Below are 17,108 nucleotides of genomic sequence, written 5' to 3'. Positions count from 1 at the left end.
CCATCCTACTGCTTGTGTTGTGTGTCTTGGAGGCCAACATTGTGCCCCCTGACAGGTTACAAGGCCCGATCTACTAGCTCTGATGTTACAGAAGTAATCATCATGTTGGCATCTTACTAAAAACCCCTGCACAATGATTTCTAACTAGTATCTTAATTCACCCATGTTTCATAGTAATATTGTTTTGCTTTTTATTTCCTCAGTAAAGTAGTTACTACAATGGTGTTCACTGCATCCACTGTACAGATATGTTGATGAAACAAACAACATAGCCTACTGACAATTTAGTATTCTTGAATGCACCACAAGGCTGGTTTAAGTTAAGTTAAGTAAATGCACCGTCTGTGTTTTTTCTCCGACAACGGCAGCTGCAGTCAGACTGTTAGGTCCCGCTGTTGTTCCTCTACAGGAAGTACAGTCACACTTTACACCGCTTAACGTAAGCTGTCAGCATTTTAACCATTGGGTTTAATCCAGCTACTAACTCCAGTGCAGGGCACCGCAGGGCACTGCAGAGCGTAGCAGGGTGTAGAAAGGCATAGCAGGGTGCGGAGCAGGACCACAGCAACAGCTGCAACCATGATTTAGGTGCCACCCTATAGTCCAAGGAAAACTGCTGGGCAAAAAAACATGGGTCAGAGGAAGTCCCCCAGCAGTCTAAAACTATAACAGCATAATTAAGAGCTGGTCCAAGGCAAACCTGGGCCAGTTCTATAAGGGCTGGTAGATGAATCTGACGACTATGAAGAGAAGCAGTTGGACGCTGCACCTCCTCACTCCCTAACTATAAGCTTTATCAGAGAGTTGTAAGTGCTGCTTCCTGTTGCTCTGGTCTAAAATCATCTGGCCAAAGGACTACAGTTGAAAATTAGCTGGCTGGCTAACACTGGCACATTTACAGAAATGTTGATTCATGTGTGTTGTCCTTTATAAAATAAAGAATAAGTTAACTGTTAAATGTGGTGATGGTGTCTGCCTCCCGAACCCAGAGCTGGTTCCATAGGAGAGGAGCCTGGTAGCTGAAGGCTCTGGCTCCCAGTCTACTTTAAGAGACTCTAGGAACCACAAGTAACTCTGCATTCTGGGAGCACAGTGCTGTAGTGGGACAATAAGTTACTAAGAGCTCTTCAAAATATGATGGTGCTTGACCATTTAGAGCTAATATATAATAATAAGGCACTGGCAAAGCGAGACTATGGCACCATAGGATTAAAAGGGGTGGCAGTAGCTCAGTCCATGGGGACTTGTCTTGAGAACCATAGGAAAAGCCGGTTAAAGTTCAATGAATTAATCAATTTGATTTGTCACATGAAATCTTACGAAGTACAATTTCAGTAAAATGTAATCCCATCAGCTCCATCAACTTGTGTATGATTCAACATGAAGCATGATTGTGGCCGTCAGAGATTTATCCCAGCACTGTATAGTGTACATCCAGTACGTCCAGTAGTGGTGGCCCTCAGAAAGGTAGCCCAGATGTCCTTCTCACCAATCACACAAAAAACTCTTCAAATCTTCATCTTCAAATTGCATTTCAGCAGAGGAGCAAATAATGATATCCAAAGTCCTGCTATGTGGCAGAGGGAGAGGTCATACGAGCATTATTTTCCAGTTTCCAGTTCTGTAGAAAACAACTTTACTGTGGCAACCAACATGTTAAAGCCTCGATGGCCAACAGCAGAGTCAAAACACTGATTAAGGCTAATAATGGTTCCCACAATGAAGGTCCTCTGATCAGGCTCCAGGTGCTGCTAAAGACTGCCCGCCTCTTTCATACACCATGCTGGCTATAAAGGGAAGGCTGAACCACAACTTTGATGAACAGGCTACTGATAACTGATCTGAAACCAGTTACACACGAAAGAGCAGACACGCTGGATATTATTCAACATTTCTTTAATAAAAAAGTAACCCAAAGGGTTTCATACAAAAATACTTTGAAGTATCAAAGACGCATTGCAAACTTACTTTATCACAAATCAGCCGTTAACAGTGATTTTCTTTGCGCCCTGAAAGAACAGAAGTTGTGAAACCACCACAATGAAAGGTTGTCTATAACAGCTGCAGATCAGATACAATGATTATCCTCATATGCGTTCAGGTGCGTTCCACGATATCGGAGCGCGTATGTTGTTTGGATCATGTTTGGCAATTAACAGCCAATCACCAAGCTGGGATTTGGAAATCAAGGTGAGGTTCCAACAAGTTTAGAGTGTTTAACCTAGAGAATATTCACTCTCCACATCACAAACGCTGTTCACACAAAACATAAAAAACAAAAACTCTTTGAGGCAGTAGTAGAGCAAAATGCATCAATCAAAAAGTGCAATAAAATACAGGAATAAATCTCTTTTTTTTAAACACTGGTGCAAAAGAAAATATTGAAGATTAGCCTCTGACGAAGATTATTCTACATGCTGTAATTCTCAAAAGGCAACAATAATCCTGACAATTCTTTACAGCAACACAAACTGACTGGACTCAACAAAAAGGATGATTCCTCAAGGGAAATCCCTTAAAAACATAGGTTGGACAGGAATGACAAAGCATTACAGTGTTTCCCTTACATTAATTTTAGTAATTATTACTAAAATTTCTTTACTATTTCTTTACTTTTTTAAATGGGTAATATCTTATTTTATTGCAGAGCTGTGTGCAGCGCATTGATTCACTCGGCCCCTCCGTTTCTCTCTCTCTCTCTCTCTGTTTACATTGGGACCCCTGTCGAATAGCCCAGTGGCCGCCTCCTATCTGTGCACACTTGGACTGCTTGACTGCAGTAAGCCTCTGACGTTACCATACATCTATGACAACAGCTTTCACAAGTTCACCTGAAACTCCCAGACTGCAAGTAAGTCTGTTTCTCTGTGCCATTGTTTTTCACATAAAGCCTGATGTTAGCTAAGATAGCTGACATTAGCCCTTTTTACAGCGGCGTTAACTTTAACCAGCACGGTTCTATGTGAAAACACAACGGCAGAGAGGAACAGACTAAACATACCTGGTGTTTGGGACTTCCAGGTGAACTCACAACATATGCTAGCTGTGTGGTGATGCCAGGCTTTAGAGCAGGGGGTAGTAGGGTCCAGACGACTGACATGTAAATAAAGCTGGGCTCCCCTCAAACCCATCATTTGAAAAACAAATCAGAATGCAAAAAATATATCAAAATAAAGTATTTTGTTTTTCAAAACTTCACAACTTTTTTCAGTGCCACTACCACAAATACACTCTAATTCCGTGGGAAACAATGCATTATGGGGAAAAGACAAACCCCCAAAAAAGCAAGATGTCACAGCAGGCTGAGGTCTGACTCATACAATGCTTGGCCCCAAAAACAAAGTCATAAAGTGTCTGTGAATGTACAGTGAGACCCTGAAAGTTTGAGTCTCTGGAAGGGACAGCTTATTCAGAAATGTAGAGCACCACAGCCTCTGTGTCCATGACCTGAAGGGCACCAGGCGGAAGACTCAAGATCAGCGTAGGTGATGAAGCGCGGTGAAGACAGCAGACAGAGCAGGCAAGCCTCTTTCTGTCCATTTCCACAGTCCTGGCTATACTTCTGAATCCCAACACATCTTCTCTGGAGTTTGGACCTTCTGCTCCTTTTCAAGTGCTTAAGATGAATGGTCCCTGAGAGCTGGACCACAGTTGTAGAATCCCTGCTGGACTTCAGCAGACCGGCAGCATGCGAGCGTTGCCATGGTACTCCTCCTCAGCCTGGAAAGAAATATAGTTTTATTAGATAAGACTACCAGCAAAGGTCATTTCTTATCAGTTTGAAGAGAGGGTTATGCCCAGTATTGTAATAACTAGGTGAAACCCCTACCTCAGTGTATGTCGGACTTGGCGGGAACTGAAAGGCTGGAGCGTTCATGAAGATGGGGCTGTCGTCAGCGTCACCGTCAACGTCGTCCAGGAGTGGCGTGAGGGGCTGGTCCAGGCGGCAGTCGCGGGTGAGGTCACAGTAGCTGGGAGGCTCAGAGGGCATCCTGAGGGACACCCAGCTCTGGGACGAGTTGCTGACCGAACCCTCCTGGCTGCTTACGCTGTTGCTGCGGCTGCCCAGACCAGCGGTACCAATGACCAGAGGCAGCTCCAGTATCAGCTTCTCACTACCAGGGATGTGGATGTAAATCTGGCAGAAGGATCACAAACACATACATTAACACCGATTTTCAATTCTCAAAATGTAACAGCCAAACGTCTCTGGCCACATGCAGCAACTGAAGGCTTACCATTAGAGCGTACTCCACACGGATTATGTTGCAGCCCAGCATAGAGGGTTTGATCTTTGGCACCCTGATGGTCTTTCCTTGCCAGGCGTCACACATGCCGGAGATTATGTGGTTGCCGCGCACCGAAGACAACTTCTGGCGGAATACCTTGGTGCGGCCGTTGGCCTGGTAAGTGTGCTTGGCGATGATGGCGGCCTTGGGCACCACAATGCGAGAGCAGGTGTTCTCAAACTTTGCGTTGATGCAGATGTCTTCGCCTTCACAGAAGCCACGGCGGTCAATTTTTGCATTCAGTGACACCTGGCCATCAGGGATGAACATGCAGGTGACTTTCTTCTCCTTCATGCCACCTGAGGGAGACTGAGGAGATGCCGGGAGGTAAGACTTAACTCATCTGGAGACTCCATGTCAAAGTCATGCTATTTATGCTAGTTATCATAATTACATAACAAATGGACACAAAAGAGCTCAATGTTTTGGCCTGTTATTATATCTTATGTCCTGTTTGGGCTGAGACAGATAAGGCAATGCTGAAAAGCTGATAAAAAGCCAAATTAAATAACCCTTTTGATGTTCAGTGTCAGTGAACTCACCAGCAGGTCTGGGGTGTTGACATCCAGGGGCTCCTCCACTTCAAAGGCTTTCCTACACTCAAAGGTGGGCTGCTGAGGCCTCTCCATCAGGGCCTTCACATAGTACTGGACATAGCCAAACTTCCCCTTGTATGAGGACACCAGCTGCCTGTGAGAACACACGTGAAGAAAATTAAAGCCAAAAGTAGTCCATCTAGTACTCAATGAAGAGCCATATGTCCAGAGAGGATGGAATATTATTTAAAGTAAGAAAGACTGCCTTACCCTTGCTGGGGGAGCTCAAATCCAAAGATGTACTCATATTTGTTGCCAGGCCTCAAGACGACTGATCCATCAGAGTCTGGAAAGATAAAATGAGACCTAACTAAACATGTTGTCTCGCTGGATGACACCGACAGCTGTTTGATTCAACATGGGAAAGATCAAGTCCAGGAGAATCCCTCTGGTCTGCTCTGAGCAGATAAACCAGGGGAGTTCCACACACTGCCAGACAGCCCCCATCGCTAATGAGTCACACAGCAGGGAGCAATAGGCTAAAGCCACTGAAAAGAGACCATTGGCTAGCAATTCATTCATATTACACTGACAAATGATATTTATATATATTATACTGACAAATATCATCAGTCTGGTTAATGACTGCTGCTATTAATCACTTCTACTTTCACTTTACCATACAATTTTGTCCCCATATGTTCGTAGTTTTTTCTACTTTTTATTTCTATTCTATTGTTAGCTACATGAGTTTGTTGCGTTATATAACTTTACCTCTTATTCTTTTACTTTCTCTATGTATCTGTATTAGCCTGTCTTGTGCTGCTGGTTTATCTTATCCGAGGTGACAATATGTGGACCAGTAACCTTACCTGTGGGCTGGCCGTCCAGTAGCAGGACCTCTTCATGTCTCAGGTACTCGGCCTCCTGTCGGCACCGCTGCTTGCCTTTAGCGTACTCCACCTTGGCGCAGCCCAGACCCAGGACCTTCACTGCGGACACACGGGTCACTTCGTTCACTTCCACTTGTATCCGGCCGGACACCTTGTCCCCGCCGCAGTAAAACGTCTTGTTGGGGTCCGAAAAGCTGATTTGAAAGGTTTTCACTCTCTTTGCCATAGCCACCATGACTGCTTGTTTGGGATATATGATGATATCTGATATGTGAACTGCTAATACGGAGCCGCTGAGAAGCGCTCGGTGGTTTCCACTGGACTCTGCTGTCAACAAAGAGGACCCGCAGGTTTTATGTGAGGAGCCTCAGCGAGACACGAGCAGCCAGAGTGAACGGCATGGCTCAGCGCGTGCACACTGCTCCCATTGGTGGAAAATCTTTGTTTGTGTCAGCTCTAGCCAATGGGCGCCCGAAACCGACGCGTGAACACCGCGTGGCTGGGGCAATGCAGAGCATGCTCAGCAGATGTGTGCACCGGAAGCTGAAGGCGGACCCAGAGAGAGAGCAGGACACAAGTAGTAAACACATGTCACCCCCATGATCTCGCCAGAGAACGGTTAGTCGATCAGCCGTTCAACTGGAAGGGTTTCATTATTGTTGAGTTAAATAAATAATTCTTAATAACCATGTATTTTTATGTATTCAAATGTGTGCTGCAGCCGGGTTAGGCAAACTAGACGTGGAAGCTTTAGGGTAAAGCAACTATTTACAGGCCCTGCAGCATCATTCTTTGTATTTTGACTTATCATTTTTATTAATAACTCTTTGTGTTAAATCTTCAACTGGACCCCAAGCCTCTTCTTCTTCAGAGATCCAGAAACCCGTTCATTTTCACACACACACACACACACACACACACACACACACTGATCCTGAAAACTCGTTAGTATCACCAGGGTTGGGCTTGAAGTATGTTACAAAAACATAGAGAAAATATATCGTGGTTGTTATGAAAATGTAGTTGGTTTTCAGTATGAATAATACACTAAATTATAATGCCTTTATTAGAGATTTGACAGTAGAGAGATGGTGGAGGTTTTTAAGACATTGATGTTTTATATTAGGAACACACAAGATGCATTTGTAAAGGGCTCCACCCATTTTACAGATTATTTGCTATATGTGTAAATGTGATTACATTTATTGACTGACTATTGACCAACTCTGTCTCACGGTTAACATTTTAGCCAACCTGATCCCCTTAGGAATTTTGTTCATATGCAACCATAGTGCATTATAGGCAAGGAAATGCAATAGCTTTGTTTATAGAGCACACTGAATACAATAACAAAAACCAAGCATATGCAACATTACTAAAATACATGTTGTGGGAAATGCCCAGAATACATTTGATTCAGTATTAATTAAGACAGAATGTTCATACTGAATTGCTGATGGAGGAAAGTTGGGTCTCTGAGTATGGTCTGACCCACCCTGTCCTGAGATAACCTCTGTTGTGATTTGGCATTATAAATAAAATTGAACTGGAAATCATACACTGGCAAAACACAAACACAGAGAAAAACTTGACCAACGCTTTCATCACAATAGGAGCAGTTATGTTACGTATGGGAATAGCTTCAGGGAAATGCGTTCTTGCACACATGTTAACCGTTAACAGAAATGCATCACCTGACTTGCTACGAGGAAGAGGACTAACACAGTCAACAATAACCCGTTCAAAAGGCTCCCCCACCAGCTGTTCACGGGCCATGTTCACTTTACTGACTTCACCACCCTCTCCTGCAGCAGATGATAGGTTAACAGGAAGAAGCGGTGGAGGTGGAACAGATAGGTCAAAGCCACCAGAAGCATTAATACCATCTTCATTCCTAACTGGAGCCACTGACACGGCACAGGTCACAGCACCGGCAGAAAACACACCACGATAGTTGTATCTTAACCAGCACCTTACCGCTGGCCTAATCAGGTCCCAGAATAAAATCGATCCCCTTAACTGGAAAACAGGGGCGAACCCCCACACTCACTGGACCTGTCACCAGATCTGATTCAAGGAACACAGGTGCCCCCGGATACTGCATGCCAAAACCCCGCACCAGGACATCAGAATCCACCGCAGACTCATCAGAGAGAGACAACACATCACTCAAAATGAACGATTGTGACGCCGCTGTGTCCCTCAGAATAGTTACTGAAACCTTTTCACCATGCCCAGTTAAGGACACAAAACACTCCATAAGAAATGGAGCAAAAAGTTCCAGCTCAGACTCAGAAGCTGATTCTGACACAGGACCAGACTTTACAGACCTGTTCTCTGGATGCAAAACATTACAATCTGCGACTATATGTCCCCGTGGCTTACAGTAGAAACACACTGGGCTCTCCTTAGATCCCCATCCCTCCCGAGGGTTCCCGTCTGCACTACCGGACAGATTTTTAGAGGGAAAACCAGGAACACTTGAACCTTCTCTAAACCGGTTGTCACTAACCCGATTTTGCGCAACAAATCTCTCACCGAACACAGATTTATAAGTGAGAACATATTCATCAGCAAGAGCTGCAGCATCAGACACCTTTACAGGTTTCTGCTCATTCAAATAAATGCTGACTCTCTCTGGCAAACAGTTTTGAAATTCCTCTATCAGCATCAAAGCTTTAAGATCACCTAAGGTTTTAACTGCTTGCACTGCACACCATGTGACTTTGTAGGTTTGTCAGAATGTCTTTAAAAAGTGAAAAACCAAAGTAGCAATCATTTAAGGTGAAAAGCTTGTGTGTAGGCTATAATTTGCATGTGTGAGCTGAACATTTACAGTTGTGTAAAGGTTGTATTTAGTGAAGGGCTGTTGTATTAGAATGCATTATATAGATACGCATTTGTTATTTTGTACAGCCTTGATATGAGGATTGAGGGATGGGCAGCACAAGACATGCAAGCTATTTTGAGTGGAGCAATGTTCCAACATGGAGCGTCATGCATTCCAGAGAAAGTTTTCGGTCCAGACTACATGAACATCGTCTGGCTGACTGACCACACACACACACCTAATAACACACTAAAATGTTCATAAGACATTTTGGAGCCAATAATAAAGGATAAAGACAGTTTTAAATGAAAGGGACATTTACTTCCTAGTTTCCCAGCTGTGTGTGTGGGGGTTATGTGAGCTGTACAGCCCAGTGTTGTTGCTGGGGGGTTGGACTAGAAGCTGTTTTGGAGCGGATGAGATCACATTGTTCCCTTTCGTGAACTTTCACCTACTTCTTTTAAACCTACCATCAGGAGAACCTTCCACCATAAACCCTCAGTATTTACTGTTGCAAAGTCAAACTACAGAGATACAAAACAAATAAAGTGATGCAAAGCCATAAAATACACTAAACTAACAAAGACACAAAACTACAAAGAGACACAAAAGAAACCACAGAGCTGAAATAAGACCAGACCCAACCCTACAAGGAGAAACCTGCTAGTGGAAGTCTACTGCTCTCTGGTGGAGCAAACCTGCTACAGTCCAACACCCCCCTAAAGGACACCACTAGTAACATACAGCACAGCTACATGGTTCATATCATTTATAACTTAAGTTCTCAAAGAATTTAGATTCATTTCAAAATGAGCAACTACAGCAAAACACAGATGACTTTCCCAATAATTGAGTAATGCTAATTTGACCAGCTTGTTCCATCCTGTACAATCCAGTCATTACAGACAAGGCTTTATGTAAAAACACCCAATGTCTTAAACCAGCTTCAATCCAAGGGCCACCTCAGCAACAGAGGCCATGCCTCGGGTCTAGAAGTGATTCTCATCTCCCAGAATCTTAACCGCTTCATAAAATGTCAAACTAGATTAAGATCTGAGAGGAGCTGAGGCAGGTGGAGGCCACGTGGTTTAACTCCATTAGCTGCTTTGGATACAAGGGTCAGCTGAATAAATGAAATTTCATACAAGCAAATTTTGTTCATAGATATTAGGAGAAAATAAAGACCAGTGAGAGTTTGGAGTGATTGAATTTATTGATTGATATTTTATGAGTTATTGATTAGCAGTAGACAAAGGGAAAAGGCTAAATCTGATGCCGTCAACAAATGTTGCTGCCTTTACAAAGTTCGGTCATTTGCAAAGCAGTTACATTTCACTCCAGAAGCGAGTGACCGCAGATCAAAGTGCTGACGGTGCGTCCTGCTGCTCAACGCTGACTTAGCATCCATCTGAAAACACAGGACAAACAATTCAGCGGTTACTAGGTACAGTACAAAATGTCCAAGGTGATACAGTCATTCAACAAATTAATCACTTCCACTTGACAGTTTTACATAACCCCAAATCTGTTCAGATTCACCATAAGAGTGACAGAAAAGAAAGCTAATGTTCCCAACAGGTCTTCTGAGCAGGATGCTGCAGAAGCCCAATGGGATGGTTTTTGTTTTCTGGTCAATTCCACAGCAAGTCAGGAAGGGAAAGTCCTGAAAGCCTTGGTATATGACCAAACCCAGACCCTGAAAGCACATTTACTCACTACTTACACTCAAAGGCTGCCGACACTCCATATCTCCATGATTGTTGGATTCTGAAACAGTCACATTTATGCAATTAAGTCAATTACATCCATTCAATAATTTAACATGTTCAACCTGTGGCATTAATTTATACAAACAAAATGTGCCACTGCATTGCAATGTACAGAAGAGTACAGTTTCTGTGTGGTGAGTGGAACATTTGGATCGAGTTCTAAGAGAGCAGATACCCAATTCACCTCTGGTTATCATTTGATAATTTCTTAAAAACTGTCCTGCAGTAATATCCCACAAAGCTCATGGTAGTGAACATGTGGGTAAAGCGAAACCACAGAGTTACTCTCCGAGGCATTTCCAACGACACGGCCCTACAGTTAAAGGTCTGTCGGGATAGACCTCAGACTGCTGAACACACAGCCTCTCTTTCAACAATCTTCACTTCACCCACCGTCAGTCAAGCCCTGCTGAAGCCTGGGAGAAGGGGCCATCCTTTGCTGCAGCAGAAACCTGAAACAATAAAGATTCATATACAATTTTCTGTGATCATATTTGAAATGCCAATAGAGCCAATCACAGCACACCTCATCATTGACCTGGAGGTTTCTTTTAAAACAGCCGTCTAGAAAATGGATTTGTTCAGCCGGCTGTCTAACTCCTCACCAGATGTGGGCTGTGATGCAGTTTTGTTGTTTGCCAACTTGATGAGAAATAGATCATTTTTATTCAGGAGTCTACTAAAGCTACCTAGTAATTGTTGACGTTTTACACACAAAAAAAAACTTTAAAATTGAGACGGCATGTAAAAGGCTAAGTGTGTTTCAACAAGTATACCAGGACTCCAAACACCGGCAGCATGGAGCCCAACGATGCCACATGTTGAGTTTGTCTAGCACTGACTTATGAACAAACCAGCTGATGAACCAACTGGCTGCAGATACCATACAGTGCTGTCATTATGTACACTACCAGCTAAGTTTGGACACCCTTTCCTCATTCAGATGAACGAGAAAGCGCGTCCAAACTTTTGACTGGTACCATACAGACAATCATTCGACAGATCATGTAATAGCAGAAAGACACTTACTGCTGTCACCAGTTCATCAGGCTCATACTTCTGCCATCAAAGTGACCTAAAGACATAAGACAACTTTCAATGACTGCAAAAAAAAGACATACCAAACACCCTAAACAGACAAACTCAACCTCATCGTCTTGGCATCTCATTAGCTCACTTGATGTGCATCAAACGTAAATTAACATAAATCCAACAAATACTGTCTATCAATTCATATTCAGTTCATCTTTAGCAAGATGAACTTTAACCAGTTAAAACAAAGGCCTTTGGATTCTGCCATTTTTGCCTGTGTAGTCCGTATCAAACCAACAGTCTGGGTTCCTGTGACAGATTTCTTAATTACCATTTGTCAAATGTCCTCCTTTATATGCGATGCCATTGACAGCTATGTTTTAAAGTGGCATTAACTGCTACTACTCAAATTAATCACTGCTGATCATGTCTCCTGCAGTAATAACACACAAGGCTCATGGTAGTCAACATGTGGGTAAAGTGAAATTACAGAACAGTTTGAGACATTTCCAACAGCCCTACAGCTAAAGGTTGGTCAGGATAGACCAGTTTTCACTGCTAGACACCATTTATCCAAATCTCTAACAACTTTTCAGTCAGTACTTCACCTTTGATGCTGAAGCCCTGCTGAAGCCTGGGAGAGGGAGGCTATCCTTTGCTGCAGCAGAAACCTGCAACAAGTCAGGCAAGACATAATGACAAATCTGTTGTGGTTTTGACATTGTGTTTGATTACTGTATATGGCAGGACAAAATGCAATCCAGTAGCCATCACAATTATTGTTCATTAATTACACAAATGATTTTTTTATGCATTATTAATCCCACGTTTTGATGCATATTTTGAAGTCTCATTAGAAAAGCTGAATTCCAACAGCAAAGACTGATTCTCAATTGGGCAAAAAAGTTAACGCTCACTTGAGGTAGTTTCTGCCTCATTGAAAATTTGATAAGCTAGGTAGGATATGATTACACTTTTACCAAATAACTGATTTAGTGAATATTTCACTTGCAGGATTGATCACCTGGATCCGCTGTCAGCATCTTCCTCTTTATCTGGACATGAAAAATTGCCAATAACTGGACAATAAAAACTAGCCTTTAGCTCCAACTTCTAACAAAACCAGCTGTAGCCTAGTTTATCTGCTCCAAAGCAGTTGATGGAAATGCACCCAATTTCCTTTTGCAACACCGACAATTTAATAACTAGTATTGAATAGTCCTGCATGTTAAGAATAAGTACATATGCAGGGTCAAGACATCGCTTTCTACAACGATGGGTGTGTTTCAACAAGTATACCAGGACTCCAAACACCGGCAGCATGGAGCCCAACGATGCCACATGTTGAGTTTGTCTAGCACTGACTTATGAACAAACCAGCTGATGAACCAACTGGCTGCAGATACCATACAGTGCTGTCATTATGTACTAGTCTACCAACTGTCCTACAGATCCACTAGTTCTTCTGGCAGGTTAGTTTTCATCAAGGGTATCACATTGTCTGTAACAGCCACCAGTTTGTCCAACCACTCTGTGGTGGTTATCATGGAGAGGAGAAAAAAATAAATAAATAAAAAGTCCCATCAATGAATGATCTCTGTACTTACATGGCGCTGCATCAGTGCTGAAGGCGAGGGCAGTGAGGAAACCTGTAGGAGGCAGAACCAAGGTGACAATGTGTTCCAGAACCACCCAGTCATTTATCAGTGCAGCATGTTGTTCAGAGAGGCAGCTTTCACTCACACTTCAGAGCAGTTGAACATTTTGCCAATCATCATGACAGTCAAAAGGTACATCACTCTGTAATACAACTTACCCAGCTTGTTGGAGGTCCTCAGCACCTGCAACAGATAGGACTGTTTAAATTCACTGCCATTAAAAACAATGAACTTTTTAAAAATGTAATGGCTGTCAGTTCTCATAAGTAACACTGCTGCAGAGTTCACAGCAGTGGGTTGCAAGAGAATGAAGTGCTCTACGCACTGTAAGAGCTCTACGGCCCACCTGACAGGACCAGAGCTCATACTGTGCCAACAAACTGGGACTGTAACGGACCTTTCCCACTACATGTAACATGTATCCATTGTTAGGGTTCAGTTTACACCATTCTTAGTCTCTCATTGACAGACGTTCCTCCACGGTGCTGTGGAGGAGGGTCTGGCTAGTCCACAGCATTCTGGGACTAGAGAACAATGTGCTCTGGTTTATTGCCATCTTTAAACCAATCACAATTGTCATGGGCGGTGCTAAGCTCCGGACGGAGCCACAGTGCCTCTGCTAAATAGTCTCAGGAAGAACTTGTTTTGGTGGAACATGTGTACGTTCAAAAGTAGTTTTAGTCGTGCAACAGAAAACTCAGATTGGACAGATAGTCTAGCTAGCGGTCTGGATTTACCCTGCAGAGATCTGAGGACCAGTTAACCATAGTCCTCACAAATCCACCGCAGTTAAAATACCAACACAAAGAAAGCAGAAGAAAACTGATATCTGCAAAATTTCCTGCGGCACCTGAGCACTCCCAGAAGTGGAACGTTGTGAATATAGACTATACCATTCTCAACTCCCTTTGTACATGGATTTCTTTCACTAAATTGGGGCTCTGCATTGTACTACTGCATGTTAGGAGCAGAGTCTTGTTGGACAAACCAGCAGGCCCAGGCTCTCATTGGTTTCTAACTGCTGACTCAGCTTGCCCAGATACTAAACTGAGAAGTTATGAAGTACTTTTATCCACCAAGCATGTTCCATCCCTGCACTGGATTATCACTGCTGTACATCTGTTCACATAAAGAAAGCTCCAACTTCTTACTGCACTTGTCTACTATCAAACCCCCATTTCACTGACAGTGTCTTCACCTACAAACCAGCATGTCTCAGGTTGCCATGCACTGGGAGCCATTGTCAACTTTGAGCCAAGACTGGAGTGCATGGCAACCTGATTCATGCTAGTCTGTCTGAGGTTTCTGCCTAAAAGGAAGTTCTTCCTTGCCACTGTTGCACCAAATGCTTGCTCCTGTTGTGATAACACTAAAGACAATTGCATTTTTCCTTCTTCATTGAAAGACATTTGACCTATTCAGAGCACACAAATACTCACCTCATGTCAGAGGATCCCTTTTCCCCCCCAACTCATTCAGCAATGAGATCACATTTCCTGCAAAAAAAAAAAAAAGTTTTAATGTGGAGAAATTCCAATCTTACTATGCCTCTAAAGCACCATGTAACCCTAGTTAGCTGCTAGGTTTTCATGCATTTCAGTAAACCGAGGGTCAATGTGCCAGGCCTCATTGTCACCGTTCAGCAACCAATAGTGCAGAGGTGAAAGCAAAACCTGGAGTTCTATAGCCACTGTGGTAGTGGATCAGCCCACTGCACAGGACAGCCCCACTGACAGTCTGCACAGTGGCCTAGGACAACATGACTGGGGGTGCAAACTGATGCACATATCTGGACTGATTAACATTTCAGTCTCAAGAAAAAAAAAAAAACTCTTAATTGTCACATGCATACAATGTAGAGAGATTCTATATGTGCAAATTAACATATCGTGTGTGTGGGTTGAGCGTCTTGCTAAGGGACACACGGACATGTGGCAGAAGGAGCCTGGGATTGAACCGCCAGTTTTGGTTATAGGGCAACCACTCTACCTCCGAGCAGAGCCCCCCTCCCCCGTTGTTCCAATCATTTGACATCTCAATAAGATCTACTCGGCTCGGCTGAGACTTAAGGCCCGGGACACATCAGGCCGATTATCGGCCGTGGGACAGTCTGGCGAGGTCAGTGACTCAAATCTGTTCGGTGTGTCCCGTGCCGTCGTCTGTCTGGGGGGCTGTCGTGACTCACCCGGAAATGACGAGCGGAATGAGGTGACTAGAGTCTCTTAAAATCTGATAAAAATCTTTTAAACTGACCTTTGTTGATCTGAAATGAAGACAGATTCAGCAACTGCACGGCCTATTTCTCACTTAAAATGTTTTCAGAAACATGTTTCAGTGAACTATTTTAGTACCATATGAGATCGGATTCTGAACGGCCGCCATGACAGTCTGGCTCTCAATATCCGGAGAAAACAAACCCATGTGACACGTTCGTCCAATCAGCTGCCGTTTTCATTTCTTAGGCAACAAGACAGATTAGCGCCGCCTGCTGTTATAGAGATGGATTACGTCTCGTCTCCTCTCGTCTTTTGCGGCAGTTTTTTGGACCTCGGGGACGCGACTGATCATATCGACGGTCGCCCGTCGGCTATATGTGTCTACACCTTTAGTCGATGCCCGATGTATTGATCATTAGGTTTGAATTAAAACAAAAATTGCGTGCGTTTTTTTCGATTAACGACCTGCAACCACTCGAGTTAATTTGAATAATTTACACTTGACTCGTCATAACCAATGCCCTAAAAGCCTGCACATGTATTTTTCACATATTTAGGGAAGCGGTTAGCCATTTTAGGATCATGCCAGCTAGCGGTTAGCTTTTTTTAGGCTAATGCTGAGCTTAACCAGGACAACGTGGTGCCAAAATATGAGGACGTCATGTTTCAAAAGGTCAAATATCACATTCAGGTAAGGCTACTTATCCACAGCAGTCGGGTGCGGTGTATGATCGGTTAATGATTTAATTGTTTCTAGTTACCTCCGAGTTCTTCAGCTAGGCCCGCTAAAACAACCATGGCTCCGCCAGACACAGGGAGAGCTGATAAAAGGACCTCGCGACGTTCCGCCAACGTATTTATAAGATGAGTTACGTCAGTTCAAACCGCTTTACGACAGCCACTTCTTTCTTTTTTTTCCTCTTTTTTTCCCCTTCTTTATTTAAACAACATTCAAAGACAGGCAGAACAACAATAAGAACATAAAGAAAATACACAAACATGCATATTGCCAGGGGGATCACAAATAAACCAAAAATAAAGCTGTTTATGAAAATCTTATAGTTGGTCCATAGATTACTGGTTTTAATAGCTTTCTTATTTTTAGAATATTGAACTGATAAAAGTAATGTTTGAATTTATTTTCGAATATTAAAAATGATGGTTTGTGATTGGCTAATTTAGAATTAATAATATGAAATTTAGCGAATAACATTATCAAATGAATGATGTAGCCTAGTATTTATTTGTTTGATGGAACCCAAACCATAGCCTCCACGTTCAACAGTCTCTGTTGGTAGCCTGTATACATGGACTGACAGGACCACTTTAATACAGCAGCAGTCCACACTAATGTCCTTTTGGTATCTTTGTAGAAATTGCAAAATTGATATTTTAAGAGACACCTTATTTGTTATCAGATATTTTAAAGGTAAGCACCAGATTTTCTTCCAGTTCAAGTCTGAAGTCAAGCTATTCCAGTAAGAGACCATATTTGGAACAGAGACAATCTTATTTTGTAATTAAGCGGGTATATTGTGGTTATTATTGCTCTTTTTCGAGGAGAAACAGATTTGACCAACAATAGTAGCAACAGCTGCTTTTTCAGTGATGTTTGCTCAAAAATAAGAAAAAAAAGTGAAGGTGATAAAAGGCAGACTTTGTTATTGTTGAAATTCAGGTCAGAATCCCTAATTACACCAAGATTTCTGGCTTTATCGTTTGAAGCTGAGCAATCGTTCTCTTTTGCTCCAAAAATAATCACTTAATTAATTTAAGAAAGTTCTGGCACATCCAGTCGTTGGTTTGTTCAATGCATCTGGCCAGATTTTGTATTGGACTATAGTCCCCAGGCAACAACGTTATAGTAGTGAAAGTAGTGAAATAA

General features: G+C 42.8%; 1 protein-coding gene, 1 long non-coding RNA gene and 4 other non-coding genes across 6 annotated transcripts; all 6 read right to left on the bottom strand.

Annotated features, from left to right (window-relative positions):
* Nucleotides 1-1,879: 1,879 nt before the first annotated feature.
* txnipa (thioredoxin interacting protein a) lies at nt 1,880-6,075 on the bottom strand. The gene is made up of 6 exons (XM_039820657.1): nt 5,698-6,075; nt 5,096-5,171; nt 4,832-4,979; nt 4,239-4,598; nt 3,830-4,138; nt 1,880-3,720 (listed from the first exon to the last, which is right to left on the bottom strand). The coding sequence occupies exons 1-6, from the start codon at nt 5,951-5,953 to the stop codon at nt 3,673-3,675; spliced, it is 1,197 nt and encodes a 398-aa protein (XP_039676591.1). The 5' UTR covers nt 5,954-6,075; the 3' UTR covers nt 1,880-3,672.
* Nucleotides 6,076-9,742: 3,667 nt separating this feature from the next.
* Nucleotides 9,743-16,066, bottom strand: LOC120570707. Its single transcript, XR_005641109.1, has 9 exons — nt 15,985-16,066; nt 14,447-14,503; nt 13,166-13,190; nt 12,957-12,998; nt 11,958-12,020; nt 11,347-11,392; nt 10,711-10,769; nt 10,272-10,315; nt 9,743-9,956 (listed from the first exon to the last, which is right to left on the bottom strand). It is a non-coding gene; the product is annotated as an uncharacterized LOC120570707 (long non-coding RNA).
* Nucleotides 10,531-10,664, bottom strand: LOC120572112. The gene has a single exon (XR_005641367.1). It is a non-coding gene; the product is annotated as a small nucleolar RNA SNORA18 (small nucleolar RNA).
* On the bottom strand, nt 11,072-11,211 carry LOC120572106. Its single transcript, XR_005641360.1, has one exon. It is a non-coding gene; the product is annotated as a small nucleolar RNA SNORA8 (small nucleolar RNA).
* On the bottom strand, nt 12,641-12,766 carry LOC120572105. Its single transcript, XR_005641359.1, has one exon. It is a non-coding gene; the product is annotated as a small nucleolar RNA SNORA8 (small nucleolar RNA).
* Nucleotides 13,064-13,134, bottom strand: LOC120572102. The gene has a single exon (XR_005641357.1). It is a non-coding gene; the product is annotated as a small nucleolar RNA Z40 (small nucleolar RNA).
* Nucleotides 16,067-17,108: the final 1,042 nt, after the last annotated feature.

This window comes from Perca fluviatilis, chromosome 13, assembly GCF_010015445.1.
Source record: "Perca fluviatilis chromosome 13, GENO_Pfluv_1.0, whole genome shotgun sequence".
NCBI classification, from domain to species: Eukaryota; Metazoa; Chordata; class Actinopteri; order Perciformes; family Percidae; genus Perca; species Perca fluviatilis.
This window is presented reverse-complemented; position numbering and strand designations above follow the sequence as displayed.